Source organism: Spermophilus citellus (genome assembly GCF_964194105.1).
Source record: "Spermophilus citellus genome assembly, chromosome: 3".
Lineage (NCBI taxonomy): Eukaryota > Metazoa > Chordata > Mammalia > Rodentia > Sciuridae > Spermophilus > Spermophilus citellus.
Genome location: NC_138184.1, coordinates 128,781,069 through 128,799,453, shown reverse-complemented (window position 1 = coordinate 128,799,453; position 18,385 = coordinate 128,781,069). Strand labels below are relative to the sequence as shown.

At 53.2% G+C, this 18,385-nt stretch overlaps 1 protein-coding gene across 6 annotated transcripts in view; it reads right to left on the bottom strand.

The window, feature by feature from the left end:
* The window catches only part of CAMK2B (calcium/calmodulin dependent protein kinase II beta), a 103,857-nt gene that overhangs the window by 33,610 nt on the left and 51,862 nt on the right, over positions 1 to 18,385 (bottom strand). For all 6 annotated transcript variants that reach the window (XM_081287009.1, XM_081287010.1, XM_081287007.1 and 3 more), the window contains exon 3: positions 6,927 to 6,986. In XM_081287009.1, coding sequence (XP_081143135.1) covers positions 6,927 to 6,986 — 60 coding nt within the window. The remainder of the gene's footprint in view (positions 1 to 6,926; positions 6,987 to 18,385) is intronic.

Here is an 18,385-nt window from a genome sequence, read left to right as displayed (position 1 = left end):
ACAGAGACGACAGGCATTGAGCTCTCACCGTGTGCCAGGACTGCTATGAGCACTCTATGGATTAACTCAATTAACCTTCCAGCCACTCCTAGAGGCTACAGATGAGGAAGCTGAAGCACAGAGAGGTTGAGTAATCAGCTGAAAGTTACGCAGCCCAAAAAAAGGCAAAGTGGGGCTGTGAGCTGAGGGGTTGGTCTGACTCTAGGCCCTACACTGTGCCAGTCTTGGCCCCTCTCTTTTTTGGGTCCAGACAGAAAGATCTCTGAGGTATGGCTGTCTCCCATCATCCACACACAGGACCTGGAGGGTGAAAATTGGTCGCCTTCTCCCACGTCCCATAGGCACCTGGGCCTTAGGCATAAACAGCCCACACAGCTCCAGCCCCTTCCTGGTGCCCTCCTGCTCTGTCCTACTTTCTAATTAGCTGTCAGGGCCCTCCTTCCTGGCTCTGGTCCTTCCAGGTGCCAGCCTAATAGCATCCTCATGCCCAGAAACTCTAATCTGGCCTCTGGGGCCCAGGCCTTGCCCAGACCTCTGGGCTCCAATGACCCCACACCAATGGCCTTTCTCAGCACCTACACCTCAGGCACAAAGCCCCCAAGCCTGTGAGAGCAGGCTGGGCTCCAGGTCCCAGGAAATGCAGGACCACCCTCTCCTGCCACTGTACTGGCTGTATGACCTTGTACAGGTCACTCAGCCACATAAGCCTGTCTGCTCCTCTATGAAATGGACGAAATTAGCAACTCTGGATCATTGCAAAGATGAATTAGGTAACCTGCAGGAAGCTCCCACAACATGGTGAGTACCTAAGGACAATTGTCATTGTCACTGTTGTTAGCAGTTTGTGAGGCTCAGTACCAGGATCTGGGGCTGCTTGGGGACCTGGGCTTCTTTTCTGAGCCCAGAGCAAAAAGGTCTAAGCCGAAAGGGCAGCAGCTGGAAGGGGTCTTCTGGTACAGTGCTCCAGGGGAGGAAGGGAGGCCCAGGGCCACTGTCCCCTGGGTTCAGCAGGCACAGCTTGCTGGTGGGGGCTGGCACAGACTCCTGGTGCAATATGGGTTGAGGTCAGTGGCCCAGGGGACATCAGGCTTGGGTGGGTCCTACTTTCTGCCAGGAAGTGGGTCCCTCAATCAGATGGAGCCACTGGGGATACTTGTAGGAAATCAAGGTAGTGTGCATGTGAACATTAAAAAAAACCCATTTTTTAACTTTTTAAAAATAGTTAGGTGCTTATTTTAATGGTTTAGAAGAAAATCTAACTAGCACATCAGACCCATAAATTCACAGACAGGGCCAAGCTAAAAAGTGAATTGTCACAAAATCTATTTAAATAAAAACAGTAAGCAAATAACACTGTGGTGGCATGCAGAGGTGGCAATAAGTAAGGTCCCTGGCAGTATCTTTAAGAGTTCAGTCTGGAAACCATGGGTCAGGTCAGCAAATATCCTCCAGAGATAACCTGTTGCTCTCAACCTCCCAAGGGAGAAGGGGCTCAGGAATGTGGCCTTGCCCCCTCTCCTGTTTGCCTTGGGCTCCTGATTGTTGGGGTTCTTCCTTCCCTCAGGGATGTATTCCTGCTGGGCAGGGGCTCAAGGGTCCAGTTACCAAGAGCCTGGCTGGGGCTTGGACTTTCTTGGACCGGGAGACCAAGAGCAAGGAGGTTCAGGGGGCTCCTTCTGCTTCTCCCAAGAAGTTTCTTGGATCCTTTCCTAGACACCCATGGTGCTTGCAGTTGACAGAGACACTTAACCCTTGCCTGCAGGGTCAAATGATGCTAACTGGTGGCACATAAGAACAGCTGCTAGGTGGCAGCTCTAGTGACCTTTCACCCTTGCCCTCCTCCTCTGGGTATCCCCCTGCCCAGCTCCTCAGTGGGGACCCACTGAGGGAAGCTGATTCTAGCCCTGAAATCAGTCAAAATTACAAACTTCCTGGCCAGGGTCAAATGAGAGCTAGTCAGGGTGGGGAGAGGAGTCTGGGGGGCAGCTGAGGGTCCCTCAGTCAGGGCTGGGGGCTTTCAACTCCTGATGGAGATGCTGGGCACATTAGCAGGAGATGCTGAGGACTGTGACTCTGCTAGGCTCTGTCACCCTGGGGTCCTGGGGGCAGCAGTGGAGGTTTGGGACCTGCTCTTTGGATGAGCTCCCTACCCCCAGGACACCTTCCACATCAGAAGCAGATGCCCCTGGCTGGGTCTCCACTCCTGGGACCTCACCTGACACCAAGCAGACATTTGTAAATATGTGCTTAATAGTGAATTCTGGAACCCTGGGGAGGGTGTTGACCTGGGGCTACATCCAGGCAGGTACAGATCACCTATGCTCAGGAATAGGCGCTCCACAGACATCAGCTAGACTTGTCACTGTCACCTTTACCTGATCTGGGAACCAACTCCATACTCAGCCTAGTAGCCAGAACCACAGGGCTGAAGACCCCCTTCACCAAACTCTCATGGTGGTTGCGGCTCTGACTCGGAGGGCAGGCATCTGTATTTGAGGACACAGGGTTTAAGGAGCTCTGGACCATCTGAGTGCTTTGGTTTATTCCAGATGACCCCAACAGCAGCCCCCCAACACCTGGCCAGACCCTCCTGTGGCTTGTGGTACCATCCCTATTGGTCCTGCCTGATTCTTTCCTCCTGGGTTTCTCTGTCGACACAGGAAACTTGTGAAAACTGCCCAGGGTGACATTTTGGGCAGGAGGGAGCCCAAGCCCCAAAAGGCAAAGTCTCCTGGCTCTGAGAGGCCTAGTTGGCCCTAACCCCTGTCCCTATATGAGTTGCTACCGAGCAAGGCCAGGTCACATCCGGCCCAGTTCCATCTGCCCATCCTCCCTTTGTCTCTGAGGGAAACTGAACCCCCTGCAAGCAAGCTCCTGGCCAACCCCTGACTCAGGACCCCCTTGAACTGGTAGCTTGGAGTCCATCTGTGCAGTCAGTATAGGGCCAGGCTTTGAACGTCCCTCGCAATGGGATAACTCAGTTCAGTGGACACCAGGCTCATGACATCAGATGCTCATCATCAGTGGCTATAAAACACATCTCCAAAGCCTTTGATGCATCTCCTCTAAGAGGGAACTCGACTCCTCACCCTTGTGTGTGGGCTTTGAATGAACTGGCAGAGGTGACAGCTTGGAGGCTAGGTCATAACAAGGCACATGGTTCCTCAAAAGGTTAAATGGAGTTCCCATATGACCCAGCAATCCCGCTCCTAGGTACATACCCAAAGGACTGAAAGCAGGGACTCACATACCTGTGCACCCCTGTTCACAGCAGCACTATTCACAACGGCCAAGAGGTGGAAGCAGCCCAAGTTTCCATCGACAGATGAATAGATAAACAAAATGTGGTACCTCCATGCAATGGAATATTATTCAGCCTTAAAAAGGAAGAAATTCTGACAAATGTACAACAGGGATGAACCTTGAGGACATCACAAGTGAAATACGCTGGTCACAACAAGACACTATGGCTCTACTCTTCTGAGGTCTCAAGAGGAGTCAGACTCATAGAGACAGAAGGTAGAATGGCGAGTGCCAGGGGCTGGGGGACAGGGTGTTGTTTAATGGGGACAGTTTCTCTTGACAGAAGATGAAAAACTTTTGGCTATGGACAGTGAGGAAGGCTACACAGAATTGTGAATGTGTATGCCACAGAACCGCATGCTCACAAAGGGTTAAGATGATCAACATTATGTTATGTATATTTTATCATAATTTCAAAAAAGGCATTATACTTCTTTTTCTTTTCGTATCCTTCCTTCTCTGTCCCTGTCTCACACGTTCACTCCATCTCTGTCAGTCCATCTCTGTCCCTTGCTGTCCCTGTCTGTCCCTCTTTCTCTCTTCCTGATATGTTTGGAAATGTTCTCCAAAGGCCCATGTATTGAAGACGTGGTCGTCAGCTTGTGGTGCTACTGGGAGGTGGTGCGACCTTTAAGAGGTGGGGCCTCATGGGAGGAAGTCAGGTCATTGGGGGTGTGCCCTTGAGGGGATATTGGGACCCCTTTCTTATCTCTCCCCCCCCACTCTCTCTCCTTCCTGCCTGTTGAAAGGTGAATAGACTCCCTCTGCCATGATCTTCTGCCTTGCCACAGGCCCAAAACAGCAAGGCTAAGCAGACTGAAATCTTGTAAATCATGAGCCAAAGGAAATCTTTCTTCCTCATAAGTTGACTAGCTCAACTTTTGTCAGAGCAAGGAAGAACAGACTAACACATTGTCCTTCTGTCATCGCTGGCTCTGGGGAGCCTGCTGCCATATTATAACTCTGGAGATGCCTGTGGGAGGGGCTCAGGCCCCAGCCAATAGGCATGTGAGGAGCCACCTTGGAAGCATAGCCTGAGGCTCTGATCAAGCCCTTATAAGTACAGCCCTGGCATGTCTGCAGTCCATAGAAGCCCAGGCAGGGCCTGCAGCTGTGCAGCTATCCTGGGCACCCAAGAGGTTGCTGTTTTGAAAAAAAAAATATCTTCACTGTTGCTGTTTTGAGAAAAAAAAAATCTTTTTTTTTTTTTTTTGTACTGAGGATTGAACCCAGGGGCGCTTAACCACTGAGACACATCCCCAGCCCCCCCTTTTAAATTTTGAGACAGTGTCTCACTAAGTTGCTTAGGGACTCACTAAGTTGCTGAGGCTAGTTTCAAACTTGTGATCCTCCTGCCTCAGCCCTTTGAGTTGCTAAGGTTAAAGGCATATGTCACCACACCTGGGTGAAATTCTTAATAATTTTTGAGCAGAAGGCCCACATCTACATTTTGTACTGGATCCCACAAGTTGTATGGCAGGCCTGCCGTCTGCTGAACTGCTCTTGGATGCACAGAAGCTGTTAACCCGTGTGAGGGGCACAGATTGTGGGGTCACTTGTTCTGACGCATGGTGAGCCAACAAACTCGTGAAACCACCCTATGAAGGGGTGGGAGATTTACACGCCTTTCTACAAATGAAGGGTCTACCCCCAGAGCTATGGCTGGCCTCTGCCTTTCACTCCAAGCAGGCTGCCTCAGAAAAGAGGGGACTTTACAGTTTATGCCAGTTTCCCTTATGAATCATCCCAGTTCCTCCTACTAGATCCCTGGGAGAGAGGCAGGAACATCTCCATGTTCAAAGGAGGAAACTGAGGCCCCTCCCAGCCTGGCACACAGCTGCTGCCTGACTTAGCCACTGAACAGAACTGCCTCTCTCAGAACTGCACCCAGCACCTGTTCTTGTGGCCCAGAAGAGCCGGTGAGCAGCTTTCTGCTCAGAGGTGAGGCCGGTGCCCCTGAGGGAAGGCTAAAGATACCCCACCAGGGACAAGTTCCTCTTGTCTCCCCTTTGTGTTCCCTCCCACTCCTCGGAGAGTTTCTGGATCTACAGAGAAGACTGTGTGACCCCTGCAGCCTTGGGTCTGCCTCCTCTGTGTTCTGGAATGTGCTGATCTTGAGTCCCTAACCAGCTACTCAAGCCGCTGCAAGGACCTCCATAGTCACTCCTCCCCTGGCACAGACTGGGAGCAGGGACCATCCACTGCTCAGATCCAACCCGGAACCACACCAGCATCCAGCCAGGGCAGAGAGATGTCTTATTGAAGAACTGTTCAAAAACGCCAACCCAAAGAACACTTGGTCCTCTCCTCTAAGTAAAGGGACTCCTTCAAATACGCTCAGAAGGGTGACCTGCCCTTGGTTGGTGCTCAGCAGACATAGTAGTGGGGAGAAATGGAGATCCAGGACCAGGGGAGTGAGGGAAAGGGTACTGGCAGAGTTGAGTGGGAGGTGATGTCTTCCAGGATCCTCAGGAAGGGGGCCCAGTAGTGAGCTGCTGGTGCCCAGTGGGCCTGAAGTCCGCTTAAATGTTGCACTAAGATCCCGACTCCTGAGCCTGCCCAGACCTCTTGAGTTGGACTCTCTGGGGCAGGCCCAGGAATCTGCATTGTCAGTAAGAACAAGACTCTGTGATTGAGATGGAGAGACTGAGATTCAGAAACTGTGGACCAAGGCTGGTGATCTGCTGAAGCTCCACAAATGGGAGATGTGCCTTTCCCATTCAGCTCTTGGTTCGGGACAAGGGGAAACTGAGGGTGCCCCGTATACTAGAGGACAGCAGCAGAGACTCCCAGCACCAGCTCTCCTGGAGCCCCTGTGGCCCACCGGGACCCAACATGGCCAAGGCAGATCCTCCTCTTCCCTCTCTACTTCAGTGGGTTGGAAGGGAATGTGGATGTCCCAGGCTCCCAAACTGGCTGCTTCTCACAGTCCCTGGGTATTTCTTTTAAACACAGATTCCTGGGTCCTATCTTAGCAAAAGAGAATAAAGCTTTGGAGGGAGGGGCCCAGGAATCCACTTAATAAACTCTAGGTGCCTCTGCAGCCAGCCTGAGCCCTCCACTGGCAGAGAGCAGCTGTTACCTCCAAGGTGTTTCCAGCTACTCCCCAGTGTGGGCAAGGGCTGAGTTCCCAAGCTCTTCAGATGCCAGAGCCAGGGAAGGTGAGGGGCAGACAGGACCAAGTGACCCAGGGAGATATGAGCCAACTTCCTAGGGACTGCTCAACCGGGTTTCTGGGGTCTGCTCAACAGCTCCTAGAATTGTTATTTATCACCCAAACATAGGACTTGTCTGGGGCTTCAGGAAGGAGACTGGCAGACAGTGCCGCTGCGCTTTTTGAGGGCCAAGACACAGCTGGGGGCCAGGACCCTGTTAAAGTCTTGGCCTCCATCTAACCCAGATGCAGGCAGGAGGGCTACTGGGTGGCTCCCTTGCCTACCTTTTTCCTGGCAAGGCCAACAGTCCCGATGCTGAAGACAGGACCAGCTCAGCCCAGGCCCCCAGGAGCCCTCCCCATGTGCCCAGCCAGTGCGGCCTGGACAGCCCATCAGACCCGGGTTCCAAAGACCCTGAGGAGTTTTGTCAAAAATATCAGCCCCCCGCCCTCCTTGGGGGCTGCTCACCAATGTTGGAATGCTTCAGCAGGCGGCAGATCCGAGCCTCTCTCTCCAGCTTCTGGTGATCTGGGGACACAGAGGACAAGGTGTCACCTTGTGCCCCACTAGCTGGGGACTCATGGTTCCATTTCAGAATAGACTCATGAGGGTATGTAGCAGCTGCCAAACAAGAGAGGATGGGGACATGCCCACCCACGGCCTGGCCTCTGGGGTGTCTTTGTCCAGCTGTCTTCACCTGCTGAAGGGAGAAGCAGGGTGTGAGCACCTGCCGGGCCACCAGCTGCAGGTCTGGGCAAGGCAAGTTGCAGGTGCCTGGGGCAGAGACACCCATGGGAGGCAGTAGGTAGACTAAGCTGAGGGCTGAGAGTTTCCAGGCATTATTCAAAGAACAGGAAATGCCATATGTTAATAGTGCACTGATTTAATCCTTCACTTATTTGTCCTAATTCCATACTCTTTGGAACTTTCTGCTGATACCAAATTTGTTCTTCCAAGACAGTGGTGGGATGTGCTGAACAACCCATTTGACAGGTTGGGAGGGGGGAAACGTGTCCTCCTCAGAGCCCAGAGCCCACCAACGGCTCCCACCCACACAAGGTGCAGGGTCTAGACTGGCTCTGGGAGGGTGGACCAGAGATGAGCAGTCACTGGGCACCTGGATCCCCCCCTCAGGCAGTCCCTCCACAGGACCCTCAAAGATTGGAGCAATTTGTTAGCCAGAAACTTCCAACAGAAGTGCCAGGAGGATTTAAAAAGCTGAAGGAAATTGTAATAGCAAAAACTATAAACCCACATGTGACAGAAGAAGGGAGTGCTCCTCTGTGGCTCTGCGGTGACAACAGAATATGGTGCAGCAAGGAAACAGAGTCCCCCAGCTGTACCCACGGTGCACAAGCACACCCCAACCCCCAACATGGTGCTCAGGACAAAAGCAGCAACCAAGGAGTGTCCAAGATGTGCTTCAATGTACATCAAGGTCAAAACCAGGCATATCACTGAGCCACAGACGTGTGGGGGGAGCTGTGAAGAAAGGTAGGTGGATTTTCAGCACTCAGGACAGAGGCTGACTCCCTGATGAGACTGGGAGGAGGTGAACTTGTCTAGAACCTCTACCCCTGCTGAGCAGGGTAGGTGAGCACACAATTAAAATGCCCAGAAAGGTGAGCACACAATTAATATGCCAATCAGGATCACAGGTCCTCCTTTACTAAGCTGGGAGCTCCTCCCGGCCCCATCAGCAGGAGAGGAGGGAAGGTACCAATTAAAAAAGGATGCTCAAAAGGCATTCAAACCAGTCTGCAGGCCTATGGTCCCTAGAGGGTGCACAGGGGAAAATCACCCACCTGGCCTGGCCGAGGCATCTCTGGTCAGTTGCACTGGAGCGAGCATGGCGTAGTGTAGGGATGGAGGCCAGACATGCATATATGTATGTGCCTTTCCCCGGGGCAGCGGTGCCTGCAAACAGGCATGTCTCTGGGACGTGTCCAGAGGGCTTTCCTTCATTCCCCCAGGACAGATCCTTGAGCCACCCTGCCCTGCACACCTGGGTCCCATCTGCTTTCAGCCCAGGCACCTGGTATCCCAAACAGAGGGACTAGCCAAGCCTCCAGGTGGGTGGAGTCAGACCCCATCCCAGCGTGCTGCCAGAGGCCCCCACATCCCCACTCCCTCACCTGTACATCTGCCACAGCAAACACCGTTCTTGTCTTCCAACATAACACCCAAGTCCCTGCTGAAATGTAAGCTAAGGCACCCAGAAACGCAGCTGAGTTATTCACAAAGAGAAGTCTATGGGGTGGTGGAGAGGTGCAGCCAACAGCTGGGAGGACCTTCTGGCTGCCCCAACCACACCTGTCATGAGGACAAGTCACAGATAAAGACAGAGAAGAACCTAATGTCTCCAGGACTGAAAGGCCCATCTGGTGATGGCCAACCCTGGAAGTAGTTTAAGTGTCGACCTCATTCTCTGATGCGAAGCTTAGAAAGGGAAATCCTGAATCCACACCTTCCAATTGCTCAGTCGTGGTTAGACTGCATCCCAAACCAGGCAAGGTCATGTGTGCGTGGGTCTATATTTAAGTAAAAAGGTGACTGACAGACAGACTGACTCATTCACTTTGGCAGCAGTCCTACACTCACACATATGCAGACACACACACTTGTGCACACGCATTACACACCTGCTCCCCAAGGGGGCTGGCTCAGAGCAACTTGGGCAAAAGATGTGCTATTTATTCCTCCTACTAGAGAAACATCCCACAGATGTAATACAGTGTTCATTTATACCCCCATAAAAGCACTTATCAAAAAAAAAATACCCAAAACAAAAAAATGCCAAAAACAATTTTACTCAAAGATCAGGCTAAACTGGAGCCTGCAATTATCCGCCTGCCTGCCTGAATTCTAATGATAGCACAACGTCCCGAGATTCCACCCTTGGGGAATGCTGAGGCCTGGAAGCTTTTCTAGGTGATTCTGCCATGATCTCAGTGTAGGGCCCTGGCTTGCTGAGGCATCTGCTCTGCCAGACCTATATCTTGGGTGCCCCTGAGGTCAGCAGTATGCATGGGGCCCAGTGCAGGGGCAAGGCTCAGGGGCTACAGAAGGACAAGGGAAGGGAAGTGGCCCCAGCCAAGCCCTGCACACCCACGCTGATGACTCATGGCAGGGTTATCAGTAGCTCCTGCAGAAGACACCCCCATGCACCAAGCAGAGCGGGGCCTCAAAGTCAAGGCCTTCTCTTGATGCTCATGGGCTCTGTGACGAAGCCCTCGGTTTGCATTCTATGCTCCTCTGTGGGCTGGTGGGTGGTGTGTGCCTAGAGGCTGTAGCCTCCACACACTGCAAATGTTCACTCCTGCAAATGCTGCCATAGGGGCAACAAGGCCAGTGTGATGGAAGAAGAGGTGACAGCCCAACACTCGAAAAGGACAGGTGAGGGTTGCGAAAAGGCTACCCTTCTCCCTCACCTCACAGCCTTTTGAAAATCAGAGTGAGACCCCAGACAGCTTGGGTCCCACCTACTGCAGAAGCCAGACTACAGAAAACCACGCATGTCTGTGCCCACCTGGATATCACATCAACTAAGGCTCCAGCCACCTTGCAGGAGCAGGGACCACAAGGCTCCAAGAATGGCCATTTCTGACCTACAGGCCTGGAGGACTTGGCATGAAGTTCCCAGGGGCTGACGAGGGGAGCAGAGGCTCCTCTGGGCTGTTACTGTCACCCTGAAGATGATAGGAATAGGGGCCGCCCCGAGTTGTTCAAGGCCAGGATACGGGCACAAGGCACGTGACTGTCCTTCTGGAGCACCTGCCACACAACAGGCACCATCTGTTCTGTGCAAGTTACAGGCAATAACCTGTTTAATTACAGTATGCCCTGAGAGGCCAAAGTGGCCAGGGAGAGACTTCAAATGGAGTCCCCCTCACCTGCCACGCCTCCCTCCCTCAGCAACCTGTGCAATGGGTGCCCTGAGGGGGGGTTCCCTCCGGTGGTGTCTCCTCAAGCCACCTGGGGCTCCCTCAGGGGGTGTCCCTCAGTCTGGGTCAGCTCATGGGGTTTCCTTCCGGTGGTCTATTTCCGGTGAGGTCACTTGAGCTGAGTTAGGCACAAAGAGAAGTCTATGGGGGCAGCGGAGAGGTACACTTGGCAGTGGCTAGGAAATCCTGGCTGCCCCAACTGCACCTGCAGCACGAAGACAAGTCACAGATAAGGACTGAGAGTGGTTCAATGTCTGCAGGTCTGAAAAGCCCAGGATGAGGGCCTGGGGGCAGGAGGGGCAGTCTCCATTTGACATCCCAAAGACAGGCCAGTGTGTGGTTTCAGGGACTCCTATGTCCTGAGGGATGGCACTCAGAGGTCATGATCACAAGGCCAGAGGACAAGCTGAGGTAACATTTTTAGTGAATCTCTGTTGGTCATTCTCCATAATTTCCTTTTCCCTTATCCAGAGTGAAGAGGTGTTAGGGGTGGAGAACTGGAGGTTCCCTGGCCCACGCCAGGCCCCCAGCACTAAGTTTCACTCTCATGGCCCCATCTGCTCTCTGGCAGGGGTGACTCACAGCAGAGAGGGGTGGGGTGGTGAGAGGAGCCAGCATGCAGGGGACAGGAGGGATGTGGGTGGCACCCAGCCCTGCCAGCTGCAGGCTGTCATGGGAGGACACTGGGTGGAGTGGAGGAAGGGCAGGATGGGGAGAAGTGAGGCCTACCCACACCCACCGTGCACAATCTCAGCCTCTAGGATTGTGGGGATCAGAGCCTGTGGGGAGGTGGGGGCGGGAGCTGTCCCAATCAGGGTCGCCTGGGACCCGAGCCCACATGGAGCTGCACAGATGCTGTAAGTCCTGCCTGCTTTGTAGCCTAGAACAAGTGATGCCCACTCTCCGGGCCTCATCTAGAGGTTGGGAACAATATGATGTCTGGTCCCAAAGTATTGTGCTGGACTCAGCATGAAATTGTGTGTGCCGGGTACCCACCATGTCTAGCTCATGATAGATGCTCAAGGATCTACCCACTCATCCTGTCAGCCCTGCCTCACCCCAGGATGCTGCTAGCAACCCCCAGAGATCCCTTCACTGGGGAGCCCCTGCCAGTACCAGGGGGTCTCAGGCCCTGGAGAGATGCTCAATGATAGGCAGCCTGGCTGGGAAGAGCCCAGGGACATGGACCTTCTGGTGGGAGCAGCGATAAGGCCCTGTTCCAGCTGTCCTGGCCTGGACTTGGGAGGGTAGGGAGGGCCTTTCAGTGGCTGCCAAGGCTCTACTCCCCCAGTCTAAACCAGCCCCTGCAAGTGTGAGCCCAAAGCCAACACCATCAAGGCTGAGGAGATGCAGGCCCACTTGTGTGTCAGCCTCTGGTGGTAGGGACAGTAACTAGAGGTACCCCAAAAGCCAGGGTCATGTTCCAGGACTCAGGCCCTGCCAGTAAACTGGGACACAGCTCAACACTGAGGTCTGGGATGAATGGCCAAAAATTTGCAGTTCATCTAAATCTCACTGGGGGCCTCAGTTTAAAAGGGTGAGGGCAGCATTGCTGTTCCCATCCAAAGGAGACAAGGGCCACAGCAGAGAGGGACTCTTCCTGGGCCCAGGTCTCTTCCTGTAATCACCTCAGGAGCTGGACCTGCATCTGTTCAACACTTCAGACTGTGGTGGTGGGGTCAGGATCCTGCTCCCCGTATCTTTAGCACATGGCAAAACTACTGACCCCTGTCACCAGGATCCTGCCCACCTTCCCACCTGTCTCAGCTTTCCAGACTCTTAGAAGGTATAGAACATCACATCACTTAGAACAACTGGGGGCTTCCTAAGCACTGTCTTGTACCAGCATACTTCAACTCATGCATCTCAATCAGGAACCCAATGGCTAGCCTTCTGTGGTGGTAAGATGCTGGGATGAAATACATGGGACATCCTGGACCTTTGCTCCAGGCCTGGCCTCCACACCCTGCTGGCAAAGTCCTGTCCAGCACCCCCAGATTCCAGGGCTGGGGAACTGGCCAGAAAAAAAGTGAGTTCAGATTTAAGGGCCAGTACTGAGAGGGGGTGGCCAGGTAGGGAGAAGCTTCATTCTTCATGAAGAATATCAGCCAAGTGAGGGCCCAGGCAGCTCCTCTCCTCAGACTCCCTGGAGTGTTTTATAGGAAGTTAAGCTAGCCTGGACTTTGTTCAGCTCTGGCCATTCATTATAGCCTGCCTGTCCAGTCTTGGGGTGCAGCTGGTGCAGGGGCTGAAAGGAGGTCTTGGGCAGATACTGGAAATTCCTCATGAAAGAAAAATGGCTCATGAGAGTGAAAAGAGTCCTACAAGGCCCCTCAGAGTAACAGCTTGCTTGCTGAGCACTGGCTTTAGGTAGACCTGGGAGAGACTTCCTGTACCCAATAAGGCAAAGCCATTACATCCCCCAACTCTCAGATGGGGTACAGGTGCAAGGAGGCCAGGTGGAGGAGAAGCTGGGGAGACGATGACTCACTGCAGCCCCACATAGAGTATGCATTGGGTGGGAAGCCAGCAGCCCTTTCCCCACCTTCCTTCTCACAGGGCTGAGGGTGTCAGGGCATGTCTGTAGGCAGAGATGGAGGCACTGTTGAGGAGATGGGCAGTGGAGGCAGATACCCCTTTCCTGCTCGGCCTCCAGCACTGGGGGTCATCAGAATCTCGCTGGGTCTGTGTAGCTGCTGGAGGCTGAAGGATGGCAGACCAATGAGGGAAGAGAGGAGGCTCTCACTGTGGCTTTCTGTGCGTGTTTTAAGAAAGCAACTAGGCAGCCAGCAATTAATGTGACAGCTCAGCCAACAGCTTCACCATGGGGCTGGAGGCGCCTGTGTGCATGCTCTGCAGCTGCCTTCCACCCCATTGGAACAGAGGAGAGGAGTAGGGCTTCAAGAGACACTAACTACCACACACATCCTGCCCTCTGCACAGGAATATCATCCCCAGTGGAGCTACAGGCCTCTGAACTATCTGCCAGTCACATGGGGTGACTGGCATTCTGCAGCCCAGGCGTGTGGGCTAAAGTGTGGCTACTCTCGGGCTTCGTGGCAGAGGGTCCCCAGTGCCTTCCCTCTGTGAGGTCATTTGTCCTTGCAGTTGATGCTTCACACCCAGTGCCCTCTTCAGAATGAGAACCATCTCTAACATGTGGGTGAAGCTCAGCTTTGAAACAGAGATGTGTCTTGGAATTCCTGCTCACTCACTGCCAAGTGGTGGCATTTGTGAGGCCAAAGTTTAAGGCCAATATTATGCGCTGTCTTGATATCCAGAGAAACAAGGAAGGCCTCCAATGGCCTAACAGATGGCCCCTCCTGACTCTCTTACTGGGGATTAGCAGGCAACTCTCCTCCTCACAGGACCAGGCAATAGTTTCTGCTGATCTATAAGCAGTGGCTACAGTTCCCCACAACCCATGGAATTATTCAAACTAGTCAATCACATCTTCCTGCGGATATCCAGGGCCACTTCTCCCTCTGGTTACCACAAAGTCGGCCTCCTCCAGCCCTGCTGGTTCACTCCACTCTCAAGAGTAGCTCTGACAACCCGGAGGGACCCTGAGAGTGAAACATCCTTGTCTCCCCCTCTAAGTGCATGTGACTATGTCCTATTGTCCATTTCATCTGTCCAGTGTCAGCTGTCATGTGGACCAACCCCATAACCCTGGGACAGGACTTCCATCTTCACCTCTTTGCAGCAGGGTATGGGGACAAGAGCTAGCTGGCAGCCCTCTCCTCTACCAGTCTCGTGCCAGAAGTCTACACTTGGGGTGGAGTCTCCTCAAACCCAGGCCCCAGCCCAGCCCACCTGCTCACAATCATGGGCCACCTCAGTCTCCTTCAGGGATGTCAGGGGAGCTGTGATTCTGCACTAAGGACTCTGCACCATGACCCATGACCGTGAAGCACAGATCAGAAATTTCCAAGGGTGACAGCCCCCAGCATTCAAGACTCACCCAGTCACAACCTTGCTCTCAACACGTGGCCACAGGGGTTCTCTCCAAGGAAGCAGTCCTGCCCAGAGCTCCTCACTGCAAAGGTCTTGTGCCCAACCTCTGCCTCTGCCCCCAACACTATCCACATTCTTCTTGTCCTTTCCAGTGACTAGGACAACTGCCCAGATATTCCCACGCATACCAGACTGGATGCCTGGAGACCCAACCTAACCAGAAGCCTGCATTTGTGAGGCCAGGGAGCACTTCTGCACTGTGAAAGGGATAAAGGGGAAAAAAAAAACAACAGAAGAGACCCAGAAACTAAGGCCACATGGCCACAGTCCAGCACACTAACCACCTGCCCTTGCCAGAGCTTCTTCACAATCCCCTCATCCTTTACTGGCTGAACTGGTCTCTAACTTCCCCCTAAACAACCCTCTCTATACCATCCAGAAAGATCTGAGCCCTTGCTGGTCATGTAACCAGGGAGTTCCAGGGGCATAGGCAGCTGGAGCTCCTGCCAGCTGAGGCCAACAAGCAGCCAGCACCTATAACTCCCGACTTCCATGGGGGCAGGGAGATGGCCCTGGCCCCCTGCATCTGCCATTGTCTCAGCTTCCCTCTCTCAAGGTTGCTTCTGTCTTCACGGGAGAGGCCTGAGACTTTAGTGTCTTCAGCATATGATAGAGAACACTAGCTGGTGGCACTGGCCACTCCACTGTAGAGCTGGGACAAGGGCTCCCCTTGTCCACACACAAACATGGAAGCATCATGACTCAAGTGTGCTTGTTATCCAGGACAGGGGCTACCTGCAGGGTGAGGGGCACCTCTGTGCCTTCCAATTTCTCTGTGGCTACTTCCCATGTGGGCTCAGTCTGGGTTTTCAGCTCTCCAGATTATTCACTAACCAAACTAGGACTGCTCACCCAAGTCCTTCCCCAGGCCTCAGACCTAGTACTGTGCTGCTCTTACCCAGGTGGTCTGGGGACATGCATGTTCCCCCACCCTTCCACTCACCACATCAGCTCAGTCCTTGAACTGAATCGTCACAAAACCCCTCTCCTCACCTTTCAATTCCCTTACCTACATAATAGGTAGGTAAGGACCTACTAGGTGCACAGCACAGCCTTGGGCAGCCCCCACCCTCACTGGGCGGATCTAAAGTCAAAGCAAAGGAGAGGTAACCTGCTACCACACCGTAGAACCAGGCCTCAAACTTGGGCCCACAGCCTCATCCATTCAGCCCCTGTAATCCTGTGCTCGTCTCCTGGTGTGGGCATGGGATGTGAGCAGGATCACTCCAGATTTGGGGAATGTCAGCTTTAAACCAGCCATAAAGGCATTGAGGTCAATCTCCCACCAATTTTATAGAAGAGAAGACTGATGCTGGAAGGTCCAGAATTCAGTCCCCAGCAGGTTCTTTGCTTAAGCTGCCTTCAGGGGCTTCTTGTGAGCTCTAGAGTTAAAGCGGCTCAACCACCAGCTCCCAGTCCAGCAAGAAGGTGAGATGCACATATGGGATCCCAAGAACAGATGACAAAATGATACTAGGAGGGCCCTCAAGTTCATGGATGGACCCTCTGATAACTAGGGCCAGTCAGCTCCTCACCCTGCTCCGCCCACCCCCAGGCTGAGGATTCCTCCCTTTAGCTCCCCACTCAACCCAATGGGGTGGGCACTGCTCTTGCAGACAGTTCATGGTGCATCACAGGGATCAAGGGGCACAGAAACCTGATACTGGATACAGGCCAGCCGCTCCCAGGCCTGTAGGACTCTGTTCACATCAGCAGCCTCATTCCAGAACCAGTGGACAGGTGGCCTGAGGCTCCCCACCTTCTCTTCACTTCACAGATGAGGCCACCAAGAACCAGGACACCCTGCCATGATCTGCTCCCCACTTTGATCCTCCTCTGGGGCCTTGATTTCATAAGCCGTGGACTTAGCCAAATAAATTTGAGAGGACTAGGAAAACCGGTCCTCTTCCCAGCCTTGTTCCCAGTGCCAGATAAAACACAGATGCCCAGGTAAATTTGAATTTCAGACAAAATTTTTAATTAAAACTTTAGAATAAGTATGTCCCATGCAATATGAAACATACTTTTACTGATTTTTTTTCATTGTGTATCTGAAACTTAAATTTAACTGCTAAATCGGGCAACCCCAGCTTGGTTTCCTTAATTGTTCCTGGTGGTTCACCCCACTATGTTCATGGGCACCCCCACTAGGCCCCCCACCTCCCCTTCCAACTCCCTCTACACCTGCCCACAGGGTATCCTGTACCTGCCACACCGCATAAATCCAAGTTTTGGCAACACGACCGCGCAGTTAAAAGATTAACCCTTGGGGTGAGAAGGGGGCGGTCTCCAGGGGGAGGGTCACCCATCCCTACAAACCCTCCAAATCCCTGGAAAACGGTTAGCTTCCCTCAATCCCCTAAGGCTGAAGCGCGGCGGGTGGGTGGCGGGCAGTGGGAAAGGGAGGAGATTTGAGCCAGGGAGAGGAGAGGCGATGAAAGGCGGGTCTTGGGCCTAAAAGACTGAGGAGGGGAGGAGTGCAGGGGAGGGTCCCTGAGAGGGGAGGGCACCGCCTCCCGCGCATGCTCAGCTGCCCTGCACTGCGGCGCCGCGTCTCTATTAACCCAGTTCCGCCGATTCTGAGACCGCACTCTTATCCCCCTGGGTAGGGGTCATTTTTGGCTGCGGGTCGCCGTGGGGCCAGAGGAAGTCGCATTGCCGGCTGCAGCAAAAGCCCCGAGGTTACAGTCCCAGGCAGGTTTCTGGTGGGGATGCAGATCTCCACTCCAAGCCTTTCCCACCCTGGGGTGTGGGCTCAGCCCTGGAGCCCGAGAGACATTAGGACAGTTCTTCCCCATCACCACGGAGCAGGGTGTGTCCCCTAAGGCAGTAGGGGTCATGTAAGATTTGGGGAGGCCAAGGGCTTGAAAGGCAGCTGGACATGGGACCATGGGTGAGAAGAGGCATTCTGTGAGCCTCAATCTCCTGACCTGTGAGGCAAATCCACCTGAGATCAGCCCACTTGTGATGTCAGGCTCACCAATGATGTGAGCCCCTCACCGGGAAGGTCTGCCATCCCTGTGCACCCCACCTGTGAACACCCCCACACCCCCACCCCCTCCCACCCAACCACACACACTTTGGACAAAACCTCTGTCTGCCTCAGCTGGGAGAAACCTGGAGACCTTCACACTCAGGCTTTGCTAACTCCAAGTTGTAGGACCCTGAGTGTTGTTCAGCTTCTGTAGGAAGCTGTACACTGACATTATGGGTGTGGGATCTCTAAGCAGCAGTGTGGCTGCATGATGAGGGCACATATAAATCCTGACTGAAGCCAAGGGGCCCATCCAGGGCAGGGTTCCCATCCCATGATCACACTGTGTGCTTCCACTAACCAGGGGTCACCTCTGCACCTGCTTCCTGAGCAGTGTGCCAGTAAGCATGCCTCTCACTTCCAAACAGGCATCCACAAAGCCACAACAAAACCACCCCCAAAAGAGCAGTCATTTAGTGTGACAATGGTGGTGGGGGGGGGGGGAGACAACAACAAAAAATGTTTCTAAGACTCATGTGCCTAATGATCTCTTTACCCCTAGTAAATTAATTTTCCTCTAGCTGCTTTTGTTAACAATTGTTTAATAATCTCTAATTATTCAGTACATTCATAGATTTTGAATGTCTCACAATCCTCTATTTAATTAAGTATTAAATTTTTAAAAATCCAACTGTTACCACCTTTGGCATTGTGGGTGTGATTCTGAATGGTGCCAATTACTGGGTGGTTGTGGCTTTTCTGTGTTTGGGCCAGCTTCTTCTTCCTTACTGCAGGGCCTCAAAGGATTATGGCTGTGTCTTCTGGGTCCTGGATGGCCCTAAACACAGCAGGTGTGGGAACACAGCATTCCCCACAGTCTTAGTAATGCCGAGGAAGATCGAGGCCCCCACATTTGCACTAGATTCATTTAAGGGCTGAAATAAAGGTGATGGGCAGGCTTCTAGAACTTCCTCTCTAGCCCTGTTCTCTGG